Below are 19,045 nucleotides of genomic sequence, written 5' to 3'. Positions count from 1 at the left end.
CCATGCCCTACTACTTCATGATAATCTGGAGTATCTACTTTACTGAAGTGATAGTATTTTCAATTGTACCTTAAAGAAGTTTGTTTCGAAATTTCCAACACTTTAGTCACAACTGAGTAGCTTTTTCAACTCATTGCTTGACCAATTTTAGAAGCTTTGATCTTTTGAAGTTCTTGCTTGTCATGCTCTTCCCCTCATCATTGGAGAAGTATAGAAGCTCTTGGTATACTTCATTAAATAATATAACGTTCTATGCTACTTGAAATGAATATTCCTCTTGAATAATTTTCTCTCCGTACTGAGTTTGAACCAGATTTCATTTTCCTTCCACTCTTGGACATAAATCGACCAGCTATAACAGGTAGACGGTAGCCAATAAGTCTGACAGCATTTGAAAGTTGCTGATGACTCCATTTATGAAAGTAAAACTGACATGAGTGAGATGACCATAATTCTTCATTTCTTACAGCTTCATTCACTCGAGTAAAGTAGCTAGTGAAGTAAGTAGGGTAAAGGATGGCTATAATTCATACAGCTTCGATTACTTAAGTTAAATTACTGCTGCAGTTAATAGAGTGTGAGATGTAAGATGATCATAATTTAATCTCTTACAGCTCAATAAGTTGAATAAAGTAACTGTCAAAGTAAGTAGGGTATAAGATCATAATTCTTCATCTGTTACAGCTTCAACCCAGGTACCTGGAATACATCTATTCTAGGTACATTGGCTTCATCCATTTGAGTGAAGTAAGTGCACATGTGAGTGTATCATAGGTTCAGTTTCCCGGTTCTGAGATAAAACAACTGTAACTTCTATTATACTGATATTCATTCATATATTTATAGATACAATTTCATTCTCAACTATAAACTGATTGGGAAAGGAACAACAGGCTTAAAGCCCAAAACTATTCCTTTCCCAAATTTGGATAGGAATTGCCTGACAATTGGTTATGTTTATCATTTCATAATTTTTGTCCAATTTTATTGTACAACAATAGAGGTGTTGGCAGCTTCGTAATCGACAACTCTTCATGTCGTGCAACATCCATAAAGGGTAAATGTATTTGAAAAATTGAAAATGACTATCAAGTTCCTAATTATCCCCAAAGGATGAATATAAATAGATCGAAATATAGAGTCACTTGAAGTATGCGTATAAGCCTACATAGATAGTATAATAATGAGACCCCATACACCAGTCAAATGTCGATGAACAGCGTTCAACTATATAGGCTATCCTGTGAAAATTCTTTGTTGTGTGCTTGAACCATTCCACATGAATCCTGGACTAACCACATCTGAACGAATATGTCTAACAAACGTATTAGAACAAACCTCACTGTATGAAATAATAATTCATTTGGCAATTGTACAAACAAATTTTGAAAATAGGAAATATAACTGGTGTAAAAAAACCTACGAGTACACAATACATGTATAACGTATATCAGTCTAAATGAAGCTTCTTAGGTAATCTAGTGGACTCTTTCCCATGAAGATTTTGATTCACAATAGGAAATGATCAGATTTTATTTATTTACAATGCAAATGACACTAATGTAATAACATTGAAAGATACAATAATAAGATAGTCCTTGTGCTATTTTTCTTCCAAATTTATAGGTGAAAAAGTCCGAAATAAGGTTAGAATTTCACGTGTACAATTTTGATAAAATTTTAGTCCAAAACAAAAATAAAAACTATAAATTTTGAATTTAGATGGCTTGAATTAATAAATCAATTAGAAATATTCCACTCAATTACCACTTGTAACGAATAATATTGAGTTATTTAAGAAAATTTGGAACCATTTAAGCAACACAAACTTGTAAACACTAAAGCTCAGCTGATTATTGAATCAATCGAATAATTGAAAGTTTGGTATTAGTTTCATTGCTTTACTATCAAAATCACAGAACAAATGTCGTTTTTCCTGCTCAGGGCTTGTCTAGTATATCTACCATACTATAAATTATATCGCTGTACAATGGAGAGTGCAGTGTTGCCTATTACCCTGTATATACAGTAAATTACACAGACCAAGTGACCAATGCGGTCTGACCATGCACGCAATGTGGCAACCTGGCAACAATCTATTCTCTAGCTCATTATTACTCTCAGCTTTCAGCTTCAAGTGGCTGGCTTAAGGTGCTGGCTTTGATCAGCTTAAAATTCACTTTCTCCTACAGAACTTGGTTCTGCCAGTTGAACTCCACATTGTGCTCAGTGGACGAGATCTAATGCAATTGTAATTATTATTATCCAAACCGGCAGTGCGCACGCACGCACAACATGTTTTGGAAGAGTGTATTCCTCTTATTGTTGAGATTCCAAATGCAGACCCTACCCTAGAGGTCAATATGTCCCATTAATTCAATTATTAATATACTGTATGCCCATTCCATTGAATGAAGAATTTGAATCTGTGTGAGAAGTGAAAGATAAATAATTCGAATAATTGGAAGGAGGGAGAGGATAGAGAGCAAAGGAAGATTTAGAAGAGTGGAGAAGAACCAGAAAGGATGGAAATAATAGTGATGTGAGGAAACAGAGAAGAGTAATGCTACAAAAAGGAGTAGGAAATATGTTGAAGGAGGGTAATGAAATAAATATTTTTTGAGCAGAACTGAAATTAATGAACATTATAGAGAATAGGAGAAGTGGGTGTATATGAAGGGTAGTTGATTGATTGATTGATTAACAAATTCATTAAATCACATTATTTATGCAGATTACAATATATACAACATGATAAAGATGCTTGCACCAAGATGCGACGCATCCAACATATTTGTAGAACCATACATAGTGCCTCTCAAGAATAGTGCCAGCAAAAAAACAAGGATGAAGTTCTATAGAACAATTGCGGCTTCCACACTACTGTATGGAAGTGAAACTTGAGTACTATCTAAGCGTGATGAAAGCAGATTGCAAGCATCTGAAATGAGATTTCTGCGTAGAACATATGGGTGCAGTAGAGAAGACCGTTTCAGAAACATAGATATCAGAGCTCAGCTGAATATTTTTGCAATAAAAGATGAAATATATGGGAGTAGGAATGATTGTTTCCAACATGAGAATAGAATGAGTAGAGACCTGATTCCTAAGCAGTCCTTATTGTCCCAACCAGTTGGGAAACGAGATAGAGGACGTCCAAGAAAAAGATGGTCCGATTATAGAGACTATATGGTACAGAACAGGCAATGATGCCTTAACTGTGAAAGGAAGAAGAAGAAGACAATATATACATGCTCACATGTAATAATTAAATAGCTTACAACAAAGCACACTTTCCATGAAACATAAAAGCAAGTGAGAATTCGAGATTATGAAACAACAAAAGAAAAAATGAAATACTATGATATAGTAGACCTATTGTTTTTTCATCGAGATAGAATTCTAGAGAAGAAGGGGGAGCGAATGATAAGAGAAAATAAGAATATAGACGATAATCTTGAAGTGTCGAACAGGAATAAAAAGGGGAAGCGAATGATAAGAGAAAATAAGAATATAGACGATAATCTTGAAGTGTCGAACAGGAATCAAAAGGGGAATGGCTAGAGCAAAAAAAATAAGACGATGAATAATAAGAATTGGAAATAATATAATAGAATAGTAGAATGAGAAAATGGATTTGTAGTAATTATTGAAAAACAAGGAGCAGTGGATAACCTTGGATGGAAATTCTAGGGTTCTGAGATGAAGAGAATACCTACACCTCAAGTGGTAGGAAATATGCAGCAGACATGAGAAAATTGACCTATTTAGAGGGAGAAAATAAGCGATGTTGATGAAGACGAAAGTTACGCAGAAAAAAGGGTGAGGTTGTGAAGAGGGCGAAAAATAATGAGAATTAATATTATGGTGGTGATCGTATGGAAGAAGAAAAGAAAGAAAGCGGAAACGATGAATGAAAGGATGAAGGAAGAAAAGAAGAGAATGGAGACAGAAGAGATAAAACAAGGAATTGGAACAAGGTAGAAGAAGAATTTTGATAATCTTTCAAGGTTTTGCTAATCTTGGATAATAATAAAACTGTAACAGTTCTAATTCCCCCCACCAATAAGAGATTGTATGGTAACTTATAACCACACTTCCCAAGCAAAAGGTAATAGTTTCTTTCATCTACTCCTGTTTCGCGAAGTAAAGTTTCGAAGCATTGGTGCGTACTTATTATTTATAATGCGTAGCATTACGAAGAATACTACTTTATTAATACGTAATAACGACGTCTGATGAGCGTATTTAGGGCGTCACGGGGTTTCCGTTAACCAAAACACCATATCAACGAAACTGACCAATTAGACAGATTCAGCACGGCTGTAGTGAGATTAGCTTCCAACAGTCAGCATTAGTAAAATGGGGAGTGTCGAAGTTATTATCAAGAAATTCTGACAGTTTAAAGTGAATTTAACCAGTGCTGCATTCATCTTATTTCTTATCTGATTAACAAGGAAAGTTGTGGCCTCTGCCAAGCTGCTTCTTATTTTCTAATCTGACTGGATCCTTATGTAATCCTTATGGATCCTTAGAAGGTGAAATGGCAGGCAAGGATCTCCAATATTTATTGTACAACACACGGTACCGTTACATCAATAGTGTTTATAGACCATTAAATAATATTGTTTTGGCGTTAGTTATGTGGGTGTTGATAATTTTCTAGTCAAAACAGTAATTAATAAATTATGAGCGGGGAATGGAATCTCAAACTGTGATTAACAAGTTTCATTACAGCTTTTGAATAAAATTATCCACATTAACTATTTCTTCGATGATACTTGTCTTACTATTTTGATCTATTCACTATTTTGCAATGTGTATATTATAGTGTTGACAGCTTGTGAAGGAGGAGATTTATGGAAACTAGAATCAATATTAATTCTGAATATCAATTGTCAAGATTCAATTCAATTTTTTACATTCAAGACAACAGAACGTAGTTGATTTTTTGTTTGATAATATTATTTTTATGACCGTTCATTCTTGTTTTCCATTTCAAAAACTTACTTGCATTGTTCAAACGTTCAAAACTTTTAAAACAATGGAGTTTTAAAAGTTATTGAATTCTTCTAGATTCTTCTCTCAATATAGTGTGTATTCTCTATAAAAGTAGAAGGAAAATTCTGGGGAATATTAGAAGAATTTTGAATTGTTGCAAGGGTTTTTGAAGACATCGTTTCTAAAATGTTGTGTTGATAAAAATCAAGGTATAGTTTCATTTCTTAGCTACATTTTATGATCTGGGATTTTTAAAATCAAAATTCAAGGAGAGATTCATTGTTTCATTCAAATGTTTCATTCCTGAGCTATATTCAACAATAGGATTTCTCAAAATCAAAATTTAAGGAGAGATCCTATCGATTGAGTTAAAGTAGCTGGGAAATTAGATCAACAGAAAAACTTTTGAATAATTATTAAAGCCGAATAATTATTGAATTAGAATAACAGAAGATACGTTTTCAAAAGTAGAACGAAATGTGAATTCGATTTCCTCAACAAAACATTCAATTTACGTACCTCTTTAGCTCTTACCAGATTCACTATTATACAATGATATTATAATTATTACGATCATCTTCAATGTTTTAATATCTCACCACAAATTTGCGGTTGATGTTATCACGTAACAATAATTAGTTCATAGCACTACTACTGATACTACAACTTCTTTCTCTTCATTATCTTCTTCTTCTCCTCCATTTTCTTCTTCTTCACCATCTCTTCTACAGATGAAATATCTTGACTATGACTGTGTTCTTTTTATAAACTGCTCTACCTACCGTACCCACGGTATATGGAAGAAGAAAAAGTAAAAACCGTGTACCTACCTATCTCATGCACGAGAAGGAGGTTACAAAGTCCATTTCTCAAAGATTGGATGGACCCCCCATTAGTACCCCAGGAAAAAGACTCATGTCAGTTGATAGAGCTAATAAATAACTATACAGGGTATGGATTTGAAAAAAATCGTTAGAGCCGTTTTTGAGAAAATCGTGAAAACATGGTTTTTTTGTAACTGTCATTTTTCTCAAGAATATTACGGAGCTCCTGCAATTTTCTCAGAAATGAGACGCATGTCAGTTGATAGGGCTTATAAATAGCTATCCATGGTAAAAATTTGAAGAAAATCGTTAGAGCCGTTTTCGAGAAAACCGTGAAAAACATGGCTTTTTAGTCATTATCCGCCATTTTTCTCAAGAATATTACGGAGCTCCTGGAATTTTCTCAGAAATGAGACTCATGCCAGTTAATAGGGCTTATGAATAGCTATCCATGGTATAAATTTGAAGAAAATCGTTGTAGCTGTTTTCGAGAAAACCGTGAAAAACATGGTTTTTTTAGTCATTTCCCGCCATTTTTCTCAAGAATATTACGGAGCTCCTGAAATTTTCCCTGAAATGAGACTTATGCCAGTTGATAGGGCTTATAAATAGCTATCCATGATATAAATTTGAAGAAAATCGTTAGAGCCATTTTCGAGAAAAACGTGAAAAACATGGTTTTTTAGTAATTATCCGCCATTTTTTCTGCCATCTTGAATTGAATTCTATTGAATTTCTTATTGTCGGGTCCTCATGGTATAAGGACCTTGAGTTTAAAATTTCAAGTCGATCGGTTAATTAGGAATGGAGTTATCGTGTTCACAGACATACACACATACACACACACACACATACACACACACACACACATACACACACACACACATACACACACACAGACCAATACCCAAAAATCATGTTTTTAGACTCAGGGGACCTTGAAACGTATAGAAAACTTGAAATTGGGGTACCTTAATTTTTTTTGGAAAGCAATACTCTCCTTACCTATGGTAGTAGGGCAAGGAAAGTAATAAGGTACCCTGATTTCAAGTTTTCTATACGTTTCAAGTCCCCCTGAGTCCAAAAACATGATTTTTGGATGTTGGTCTGTGTGTGTGTATGTGTGTGTGTGTGTGTGTATGTGTGTGTGTGTGTGTGTATGTGTGTGTGTGTGTGTGTGTGTGTGTATGTGTGTATGTCTGTGAACACGATAACTCCATTCCTAATCAACCGATTGACTTGAAATTTCAAACTTAAGGTCCTTATACCATGAGGATCCGACAATAAGAAATTCAATAAAATTCAATTCAAGATGGCGGAAAAAATGGCGGATAATTACTAAAAACCATGCTTTTCACGTTTTTCTCGAAAACGGCTCTAACGATTTTCTTCAAATTCATACCATGGATAGCTATTTATAAGCCCTATCAACTGGCATGAGTCTCATTACTGGGAAAATTTCAGGAGCTCTGTAATATTCTTGAGAAAAATGGCGGATAATGACGAAAAAACCATGTTTTTCACGGTTTTCTCGAAAACGGCTCTAACGATGTTCTTCAAATTTATACCATGGATAGCTATTTATAAGCCCTATCAACTGGCATGAGTCTCATTTCTGGGATAATTTCAGGAGCTCTGTAATATTCTTGAGAAAAATGGCGGATAATGACGAAAAAACCATGTTTTTCACGGTTTTCTCGAAAACGGCTTTAACGATTTTCCTTCAAATTCATATCATAGATAGCTATCTATAAGCCCTATCAACTGGCATGAGTCTCATTTCCGGGGAAATTTCAGGAGCTCCGTAATATTATTGAGAAAAACGGCGGATAATGACTAAAAACCATGTTTTTCACGATTTTCTCAAAAACGGCTCTAACGATTTTTTTCAAATTCATACCCTGTATAGTTATTTATCAGATCTATCAACTGGCATGAGTCTTTTTCCTGGGAAACTAATGGGGGGTCCACCCTATCCTTAAGAAATGGACTTTGTAACCTCCATCTCGTGCATGAGGTAGGTAGGTAGGTAGAGCAGTTTATAAAAAGTACACAGTCATAGTCAAGATAATTCATCTGTAGAACAGCTGTTTTGACGACTTTAAAAAAATTAGGACTAAAAAAATCATCGAGTTTCATACAATTTACACAAAGAAAAAGGACTCTGGAAACAATAAATAATTATATATATACATATACAGAAGTCTGATCATAGTTTCAAATATGAGCAAGGAAAGTTGTGTGAGTGTACCACACCAGATTTTTCTGATTGTTTTCCGAGTGTATTATCACACAGCATTGTAGTCGAGTCGTGCTGCCATTTACGAAGATCGGGATTATAACAATACCGTTTGCTTGAGTCATCGCGGCAGTTATGCCATACATCGTTCAGTGTGGATTTGGCGCCAAATGCTCAGGCGTGCCAACCGCCAGTGAGTGAAATTGGCGCGAAACATCGCTATTGGTGTCCAATTGTGGTATCAGTATCTGTCAGTGGTATCGCCACTGGATTGGGAACAGCAGAAGCTGACAACAAAAGTTCTATTTTGTGCAACGCTGGTGGTTGGTTATATAGGTGGCCTGGGCAGAAGAATATTGCGTTATCTTCTTCACCTTTTCCTTCACCACTTCTTATCCACCGCCTTTCCTCCTCATCTATTCCTCTCAAACAACATTTTCTTCTTCTCCTTCTTCCCCTCCTGTCTTTCCTTCTACTCCTAATATTCCACTCACTTCGCAACTCCTTCCTCCTCCTTTGTTGGTTATTGTCATCTTCTTGCTCTCCTCTTTCTCCTCCTCCTTACATCTTCCCATTTCCCAGTCTACTCCTCTCCTGTCTTTATTTTGGTATTCTTCTCTAGCCTTTTCGATCTATTTCCTATTTTTACATTTCCTTCAGTCACCAACTTCTTTCCCTCCTCTTTTTTCCTTCTCATTGGTCCTTCTTCTTCTACTTTTTATTATATTTCTTTTTGCTCATCTTTATCTTGTACTCTTGATCTTGTATTCATGTTCTTGATCTTCTTCTTGTTCTTGTACTTCTTGTTTTTGTTATTCTTCTCCTTCTTCTTTTGCACTTACTTCTTTTTCTTTCCCTTTCTCTTCTTCTTTTTCTTCGTCTTCTTCTTCTTCCTCTTCTTCTTTTCCTCTTCCTTTTTCTCTTCTCCTTCTTTTTCTCTTCATTTTTCGTCTTCTTCTTCCTTTTTCTTCTTCTTTTTTTTTTCTTCTTCTTCTCCTGCTCTTACTTCTTTTTCTTTATCTCTCTCTTCTTTTTCTTTATCTCTCTCTTCTTCTTCTTCTTCTTCTTCTTCTTCTTCATCTTCTTCCCCTTCTCCATCATCTTCGTTTATCTCGAATTGTAGCGTCGTCCATCGTGCTCTTCTCACGTTCTGTGACGGTAGGTAGTTGCGACTCCATTTTTAGTGGGTCAAACGTGTCCACCGTGTAACACCGCGTTCAGCTGATCTTCACTCCGAATCGTTTACAACAATTTAATAGTAATAATCTTTCACTTAGGCTGCCCACAGTATCTATCCAACGTTGGTTGAATGGGAGGCATCGATGCTATTTATCAGAAGTGCTGACGGTGTGCAGTGAATCTTAGCACAGCTACCTTCTCTCTTACTGCATCACCCAATTCGGGAACATTACCCCGTAGTCCTGATCACCTCATACTTTCATAATCCATGTGTTCCATTTTAGCTTTGTAGACTACCTACTTCTCTTCTTACCATGTTCTTTTCAAATATTCAATTCGATTTTACTTGTTCCTCTTCTTCTTATCTTTGATTAAATTTATCGGATACATTCATAACTCTCTCAAATTATGTTCCTCGCATTATTATATTGTTAATTATAGAAAAAAGGATCTCGAAGAAAATGACAAAGCCCAATCTGTTTCAAATTTTTGGAAACATAAAATTTAAAGATAATTGATGCAATTTTAATATATATTTTTTTATTATTATTGTTTTTTCACATGGGACCTGTGTATGTAATGATTGCTTGCTTGTTTGGAGATGGAAAGTAAGTATTATATTGTTGTTAATATTATATCAATTTTATTACAAATTAAATTTATTATTTCCTCATTTGTTTCTTTCTCAGTTATATTCCAACGGGTTCTGCATATTTGACGCCTAATGAGATGGACTACCTAAATAAATTCGTGAATGAATCTGTCAATATCGATTAATCATTGTCAAAATTCAGAATCAATAAGTTCAAAAAACTATTCTTAAAGTGCATAATTTATTCGCACGTTGATTTTGATAATAACAGAAAAAAGTGAAGACAATATGAAAAGTTAGAAAAGTTTTTGATGAGACAATTGTAAACAATATATTACGAAACATACAATACAAGAGTTCAAGTATATGAGAACAGACACACTTGGGAATAATGAATAGTGAGAGCCTTGTAAACAGTATGTTCAACATGTGGCCTACCGCTTCACACAGAAGCTGTACATTGTTCATGAAAGTATTCAAGTTAGTGGAGATACAAACGACGATTTAAAAAACAAACATTGTCGAAATAATAGCTGGAAAAAGCCTTGACAAAAAGCGGCACAATATTATCTGCAGGTGTTTCCATAGAAGGGCTTCTAAACTCGGTGAAGGACAAGATATTATTTTATACGAGGCCTGATGCTTCTGTTTTGATTGAAGTCATCAATTGAGACAGAAGATTGAAGACAAATTGGTACATCATGTTCCGCATTATGATGTTGTGTGCTATTGTTTGATGGCTGGAGAACAAAGGTTGGGAAGGAACAACAAGGCTGAAGAGCAACAAAAGAAGAGGAGGAAATAGAAATAGGAAATAAGGAAATGTGGTTGAGATGAGATGTCTTATAACTTGAGACATAGGAAGAAGGAAAAGGTTTAAAGGAGGAGTAGATTTGGAAGTGAGGAAAGAGATATAAAGGAGGGAGGAAAAAAGACAATAGAAAGGGTATGAAAGAAAAAAGGGAGTGAGATAAAAGAATAAGAAAGAGAAAAAGAGACAAGGGATTATAAAAAGCTGAGGAATGGAGGAAACATGATAGAGGAGGATAAGGCGGGCAAAGTTAAAGTAGACCGATAGAAAAATCGAAGAATAAAAAAATTGAATTGAATGAGAAAATCAAGAATGGATTTGAAGAAGGAGTGGCAAGACAAAGAGTAGAAGCTCTGAAGACGATGGAATGAGAAAACAACGAAGAAGAGCTAAGAGAAGATCAGAAGAGTTAAGGAGAAATGAGTAGGAAAGGAGAAATAAAGTAGAAGAAAAAACCGAGAACATTGAAAAAGGAGAAGATATTGAGAAGATAATATTCATGATCAAATGAAGAAAAAGCTGATAAAACATTCCCACGAATGCATTGCATTTAGTTACCGGTTACCGGTTATTGATAGTCAACGGTTAATATCCCATAATGTTTAACGGTTAAACATCAATGAAGATTGATAAATGTTCCGAAGAAAAACATGGCTAGTAAAACAGAGGTGAGCTGTTAATCAAAATCCAATTTCAATGTAGAAAAATACCAAGAATGGAGAAAAATAACGAATACTGTACCACATGGAAAAGGACGAAGTAAGAAGGAGAAGCAGAAGGATTGACAAGGTACATCCGGTGACTGGCGTATGATCTGACCTCTCGAAAAATAGAATTATTATCCTTATTACTGCGGTTAGGTATTGTCATTGAATCTGGCATTCGCCTCATGAATGATGTATATAAGATGAGAATTGAAATATCTTGACAGTGTCGAACATTAATGTTAGCCTTGAGGTACCGGTGCATCAGGTCTATCAGCCTATTATTACAAAGAGTTGCTCCGCTACCGAAATTTAATGTTCCATTGCAACCCAATGGAACTCAAATAAAATAAATCCAAACTCCACATTGATGCTTCTTTATGGTTTATGAAGGAACATTATTATAATATTATATTACAATATGAATCGACATTTTGAGGGAATTCGAATTCCAAACAAAGTTCTGCTTTTAGATGTGCACTCGGATACGTTACCCAATTACACGCTAGTCTAGATCTAACCGACGTAGAATAGTTTAATGATGTCACCTAACAAAGGAAATACCAGGAAAACTAATGAACAATTTGGACAACAATGCAATGACAACATTTCACGGTAGTTGAATTCAATGCAAGTACGTCAATAAAATTCAAATGCGTCGAGAATTTTTATGAATGAAATGTTTAAATATGTATCAATCTCAACAAGTACCTGTTCGTGTTATCGTATTTTTTCCGAGTGAGATGTGCAAATGAGCTCCAGGCTTGTGTGTTATTGATGGGAAGGATGATAACGGTTAAGTGAACGCTTCGGCTAAGTCGAAATAGCTTCGAGTCAGTTCGGCTTCGGAACCTCGGGGAAGCGATTTTTCAACAGAAAAAATTATATTTAGCAGGGTCAGCGTCTCAGATAGTCACCTATTATGAAAAGATAACGATATTAAATCGTTTAATGGGAGTGGTAGGCTCATGTCTCTTGAATTATCCAAGCGATAAGATACTATTGCGACCACAAAAGAGACCATTTTACTTTTGTTACACAAACTATGAAAAACGTGTGATTTATTTTCCATGACTAGAGGAGAGTCTCTAAAGACAATAATTGTCTTGTTAATTATTAACGTCTGCAGCGCTAACACTATATCTCCATTAGGGGTACATGATATTTTTGAATTATTGTGAAAACTCCACGATACAGTATCTTTTATCAGGATCGTGATCTTCGTCTGGAATGCACATGAACTTGTAAATGGACATTCACGATTGGAACCTTCCCTATTGCTTCAATCACGAGAGGAACGAAATTTATGTACCTGGCACTTTTGTGGATGGCATTTCAATAGAATGGTCTCTATAAGGACTGTAGATGCTAGCTAATTAAAGCTTTTATGGTATTTGCTATTTGTGGTAGAGAGCTTGAGTGGACTTTCAAGAACTTTACAAGGACAAGTCGAACATTTAGATCGAGTCATCATGATTGAATAAATTAAGTGGCAGAGGAATTAATACATTGGATACACAATAGAGAATGTACTGTATTTGTAGAGTATACAGGAATGAATAGTGGATAATTTACATGCAACTCACTTCTGGATTATGTTCTTATGAAGGATAGAATAATTGGACTCACTGAGCGACTGAATAAAATTTCTTTAAAAAATAATGATTCATGATCATCGATCGTAATCTTCATTAAACTCTAATGATAAATAAAAATTATTAGTTGTATTATCATGAGGAGTCTGTGAAAGCCGGTTTTGTGAGAAAGATGAAAAGATTTTATAAGAAAGATTTGGATGACATACACTTAATGAAAATTCATCCACACACCAGCTTAGTGGTGTATAGTGAACTAAATCAAGTAATTCATTCATATATGTCTAGTGGTTTGTTTATTATATCATAATATATACTAATAAATTCAAATCTTGAGTTCAGTTGCACGAAAATTCGACTAAAGTGAACTACATTAGAATGACATCATCGTAAAAACATCAGATTCGTTATTGGTTGTCCTTGCATTGAATCCGTTAGATTACATCATTTCAAGGTGCATTTTCGTTTGTGCGTAAATTTCCGCAGTCGACGACAAGCATTGTTGACATTCATATTGTCCTAATTTCAAGTGTGCTAAAACAGCTGATCAAATAACTTTTCATTATTTGTCTTATTAGAAAGTCCTATTCCACCCTCTAGGTTTTCTAATAATTGCGAAGTATTGCTACGACGCGGACTAGCTACAGCCGGGTATGGGTCGGGGTCGGTGACCGTATTGACTGGTGGAGATACTGGACCTACACTTCTCCCCCTGTCCTGATTCTTTACCCTCTGTCTTTGGCGGGAGGTATTTTAATTTGAAGGGAAGTGTGTGTGCCCGTGCCGTTGTTGGCCGATTCGGCCCTCGGCTCTTGGAATTCAGGTTGGGTGTTAGGGAGAATTGAGGTAACCTTAACCAAGGATACGGATCCGGATATCAGATCCCCACAAATAATTATATTTGTAAAGGTAGTACGCAATCTGAACCAACTGCGAGTTGACGGCGAGCAAAGCTGTACCTGCAAGCCCGGAATAAAGGTTGTAGGTGGAGGAACTCGGGATGGAGTTTAACAAGGAATGATATAGAATTTTTGTTACGGTTTTCGCAATCTGAGACTGCGGGCTGTCGGTGTGCAGACTGAACCTGCGTACCCGGTATTAGATCAATATGATTGGAGAGGTGTAAGTGATATAAGGTACAGGATATGGTATACCGAGTTTGAGTTATAGGGAATATTTTATCGGGCCTGGGGAATGGAGATTCGTTAATAGGATTGTTCCTTCCTGTAACTAATGGGGTTTGGTTAAATAACTCGCGATCTGTGAATCGCGATATAGATCTCAGCAAGCTGAACCTGCTAGCTAAATACAGTATATCAATTACAATTTTATGATAACTAAAGCTCAACGGATGAGGTTTCGGGTGTCGGATTTCTGAATCGCGAGCCTGTAGCTGCGAAGGATTTTCAGCAATTCTGAAACTGCTAAACAGGATTTCCGCGCTAATCTGATGACAGCGCGCCGGTTATTAAGGGCCAATCTGTAACTGCCCTTAAGGGTATGGGAATCACTCTATAGTATGAAAATTAATAAGGAAAACACACCCCTAAAAACTGAGATTACCTTATTACAGAAGAGGAAATGCACACAAGTGACCAGTCCTAACATACAGTTACCTGAATCACTGCAGAACTAAATACGGAGAATAGCAAACAAATTCCCGCACTAAACTTAAACGTCGTGAAGCGACAGAGTCGAGACTTAAGAATTAAGCCCTCAAAAATAATTTGCTTAAAAGCCTAGCTAAATTCCCCACTCAACTGTTTGTAGCTCAAACTTGAGATCCCTTACAGGTTTCAAAACCAAGAATAATTCGTTCACCCCCAGTGATACGAATTCGGGAAAAAAATAGCTGACAAGAAAGAAAAACCCACAAGGGAATTCTAACTCCGAGTTGTTCGGAACTCGACCTACAATATTCTACGTTAGCACAAGATAGAATAATAATTAGTGTCGGTAACGTCGTAAGGAGAGGAGATTCGCGACCCGATCTCACGCTCAACCACCGAACAACTGACTCTCTCCCAGGTCTCCTGAAGCCACACCGGGTCGCTGAAAGTTAGGAGGCCGGGGGAAAAGGGGCTTGCTGACCAATGGGAGTCTGAAAAGACGATCACGCCACTAGTCATGTGACAGGGTTTGAATCCACTAGTGCTGATGATAAGGGTGCAGCTAATGACGACACTGATACTAATTACTACACTAATTCAGGCCGGTAAACAATATTTCTATTCCAGAAATTTCATGAAGAGCGATACTGGCCCGACTCGGTAGCCGCTTATCGTTTAGATGATACGAATGCTGCTAATTTAAAGGGGGTTGACGGCGATAGTGATAATGTATACACAACTACAAATCTAACAAAATATATCTGGCAGACGATCCTATTCCTATTCTAAAATAGAATAATTTCGCTAATTTTATGCTGGACGACGGCTCTCTATCCGTCACAAAAATTCACTTTGTGACACCCCACTCCTACTAAGGAGGGGGGGGGATTGGCGTTGAAGGTACAAGGCGACGTCGGGAATACCGGGTATAACCACACCACATCCGAATTGTCCCATGAAGTTCAACCAACAAAGAAAGGAAAGTCAAGTCCAGGGGAATAGTACGTCATATCCGGGAAAAAATAAATTTGGAAATAGAGAGTCGACGTCAACGGTATCTTACTCTAAAGAAATGGACATGAGTTTTAAGATTATGGTGAGGACGGCATAGAGCTATAAATCTGAAATTCCTATGTATCTGGCAGCAGCAGCTGTAATAAAGAAAAATATTTAAAAGGAAATTTCGACGACTGTACTGAATATAAAAGAACGGAGCAAAGAAAGGAAAATAACAACAATAATCTTCTTCCAAAAAAAAAACTAACCTCCTAATTAATACCTCATTGAAAACAATATGAGATCAATGTCGCACTCTCATCCACTTCCACTTGCCGTCGGGACCGAGCACTTTAAACCTAGGACGGCCGGCCCGTCGCTTACGAGCACCTGGCTTATTGTAAGGTTTGTACAAAATGCGGGATCTGTCGAAAATCGGGGGATCCAGGTTCCTGGAAGTAGACGGTGTCGCTGCTGAAATAGCCGACGCGGGGGCAGATGACTCTATATCCATCGTGGTGACCTCCGCGGCTGCTCCAGTGATCGATGATACTGATTCCATGTCCTCCGCCGGAATCCTTCTATGGTTAGTCGAGACTTCGTGTATCAGTTGAAACGGTACGGGGGGAATAGCCTCGGGAACACGGGCTATGGGTAGAGAGGAAGAAGAGAAGGGATGTGATGCGGGCGGGGAAGAAGTGGTCGAAGATGAAGAAGATGACGATGTGGAGGAGGTACACTGCTGGTGTCTGTCCACCCGAACAAACTCATTGACTTCTACTGTTGTTGAGTCGTCTTCCGGATCAGCTAGTAGCTCGTCCTCGTTCTCGGTTGGGACAGGGGATACCACTTCAGGATACGGAAATGTCAGGGAAGAGTCTGTCGAACCGACAGGTGGATATACATTGACAGCAGAACAAAAGGAGGAAAATTCCGAAATATCTAGTTCTGGAATACTCTGACCGATCTCCGACACCACTTCAGATAACGGTGTTGACAGGGCATATGGCAAGTCGTGCAAATGTCTATTCAAATGGAAAATAATGTATAACACAGCATCGGAATAAGAGAGTGAATCGCGATAAAACGGATGGAATCGGAAGTGAAATGCTGGAGCTGAAACCAAATTTTTCAACATGGAATGATCATGAATAAGCCACAAAATACGAGCCCTAAGCGTCGTATCAGCTATCCGACAAGGGTCGAAGAGTAATACAGATGAGTCGGACCGGTTCACAAGAGCGACCACCACCCCACCCATGATTTCAATAGGAATCGCCCACTGCGCTTCAGTAGATATACGGCACAAAGCGCCGCGGCGCTCTCTCACTGACATGTTCCAATGTCGCACCTTCAAACTACGGAACAACACACCATCCTCCCTACTTTTCACATTACGTGAACGCACTTCAGCGATGGATAAAAAGCGATCAAGTAGACCAAGACGAGGCGCCATACTGCTAAGAGAGTCGAAGCACTACTGAAGCAATAGAAAGACGACTAGATGGGCTTATACAAAAATATTCAGGTAACGACAGTGTAGAAAGACAAGATTATCATTATCGGGAACGCGATAAAAGCAACCCTACAATAAACAGATAACAAAAATATCCTGAAAGAAAAGGTTCGAACGTCTTATGCGATGCGACGAGAGAAGGAGCAAGAAACCAGTGAACCAACCCTGTCGCGGCATCTAACGGGAACGTAATAACTAGTTGAATGAAGTGCTGCCCCCGCACCTTGCGCCGTCTAAGGCTAGTATAGGCAACCCGCACTTCACTCCACCAACGCAATTTGCGTTCGCCTGTTCTTCAGAGCTAGATTCCCCCTCCTCCTCCTCTACACATGGGGGTAACAACTTAATGTCTTTCACATGAACAGTCACAGATTTATTCTCTGCTACTTTAACCTTCACTACTGTAGGACTCAATATCTCAACCACCTCCCAGGGGCCTGAGAACTTTGGAGCGAGTTTCGCGGCGAACTGGTCAACTCCCGAAGATAAATAATGTTCTCTCTTATATATCAACTGACCTGGGGATAACTTAACATCTCGCCTCCGAAGATTATAATAACGGCTAGCATCCCTATATGCTTTATCCAAATTATCCACTACAATTTTCCTGGTTTGAATTAATACCTTAATATTTTTCTGTAGCGTGGCCTGACTACTTTCAAAACCCTGCGTACGTGGATCGTCTTGAGACTCGAATGCGGACTCACCTGGAGCCCTCAATTCCCTACCGAAGTTGAGATAAGCTGGAGTATATTGGGTGCCTTGATGAATAGTTGTATTCATCGCAAAACAAAATTCTCTTAAATATCGGTCCCAATCCGAGTGGTTCTCTCCTACAAAGATTTGTATCATAGTTTTGAGTACACGGTTCACTCTCTCAGTAGGATTACAACTAGGAGAATATGGGGGGGTGAAAAACACATTCACGCCATTATCCTCACAATACGAGCGAAAATACTTGCTAGTGTATTGGGTTCCATTGTCACAAATGAGCATCCTAGGTGCTCCATACCGTGTGACAATCAATTCACGGAAAGCTTTCGTGACTCCTGCGCTATCTGCCTTAGATAGGGCGGCCACTTCCGTCCACTTAGTGAACTGATCTTGAAACACGACTATGTTACGGTGTCCTAACTTGGAACGGGGTAACGGGCCGACTAAGTCAGTACTGACAGTCTCCCAAGGGTGAAACAATTTACGGGGATTTTTCATGCGACCATATGGGGTCCTCTGTTCTACCTTAATCTTAATGCAGTCATCACACCTCCGTACATAGTTGGCAACATCATTAAACAATCCAGGCCAATAATATAGGCGCGCTATCTTGTCATATGTACGATATATGCCAAAGTGACCCGCGGTAGGAGCATTATGATTTTGTTGTAAAACTTCAGAGCGACAGCTCACTGGGACACAAAGCTTCCACCCCTCAGCACTCTGCTCTTCCTGGAGCCGCCTCCTAGGCCAAATATGTCTATACAACAACCCATCTCTAACTGTATAGTCGGGGAATTTCTCGGGGTCTGCAATCAGTAATGATTTAATTTTCTTTACCCAGCTATCGTCGTTCTCTCGACCAATAGCGATAGGGGCCACCCCACCCTCAGAGTTCGTTTCTCCCGAAGTGAGCTCCTCCTTACAGGGGGTGCGTGAGAGTACATCTGGGACTATGTTGAACTTCCCTTTCCTATATTTTATTTTCAAATTATATTGTTGCATTCCATTACCCATCGTGCTAAACGACCAGTGGGATGGGGAATGGCATGCAACCACTTCAAGGACTGATGGTCGGTAATCACAGTAATTTCGTAACCTTCCACATATGACTTAAATTTTCTCAGGGCATATATCACAGCTAGACACTCTTTCTCGGTTGTGGTATATCGGACTTCGGGACCTCTTAAACCCCTACTCGCATAAGCAATAACTTTCTCCTCACCATTAATCTCCTGAGTCAAGACAGCTCCCAACCTTCGTC

The 19,045-nt window shown here is 37.8% G+C and overlaps 2 protein-coding genes across 2 annotated transcripts in view; both read right to left on the bottom strand.

Moving 5' to 3' along the window:
- LOC111055825 overlaps window positions 1-19,045 on the bottom strand; it is a 76,032-nt gene that overhangs the window by 40,306 nt on the left and 16,681 nt on the right. The gene's annotated exons all lie outside the window — the stretch shown is intronic.
- Window positions 15,108-17,234, bottom strand: LOC120350860. Its single transcript, XM_039425910.1, has 2 exons — window positions 16,683-17,234; window positions 15,108-15,648 (listed from the first exon to the last, which is right to left on the bottom strand). The coding sequence occupies exons 1-2, from the start codon at window positions 17,005-17,007 to the stop codon at window positions 15,641-15,643; spliced, it is 333 nt and encodes a 110-aa protein (XP_039281844.1). The 5' UTR covers window positions 17,008-17,234; the 3' UTR covers window positions 15,108-15,640.

The sequence above is a fragment of the Nilaparvata lugens genome, chromosome 4 (genome assembly GCF_014356525.2).
Source record: "Nilaparvata lugens isolate BPH chromosome 4, ASM1435652v1, whole genome shotgun sequence".
NCBI lineage: Eukaryota > Metazoa > Arthropoda > Insecta > Hemiptera > Delphacidae > Nilaparvata > Nilaparvata lugens.
The sequence above is the reverse complement of the archived record's forward strand: the minus strand, read 5'-3'. Positions and strand labels throughout refer to the sequence as shown.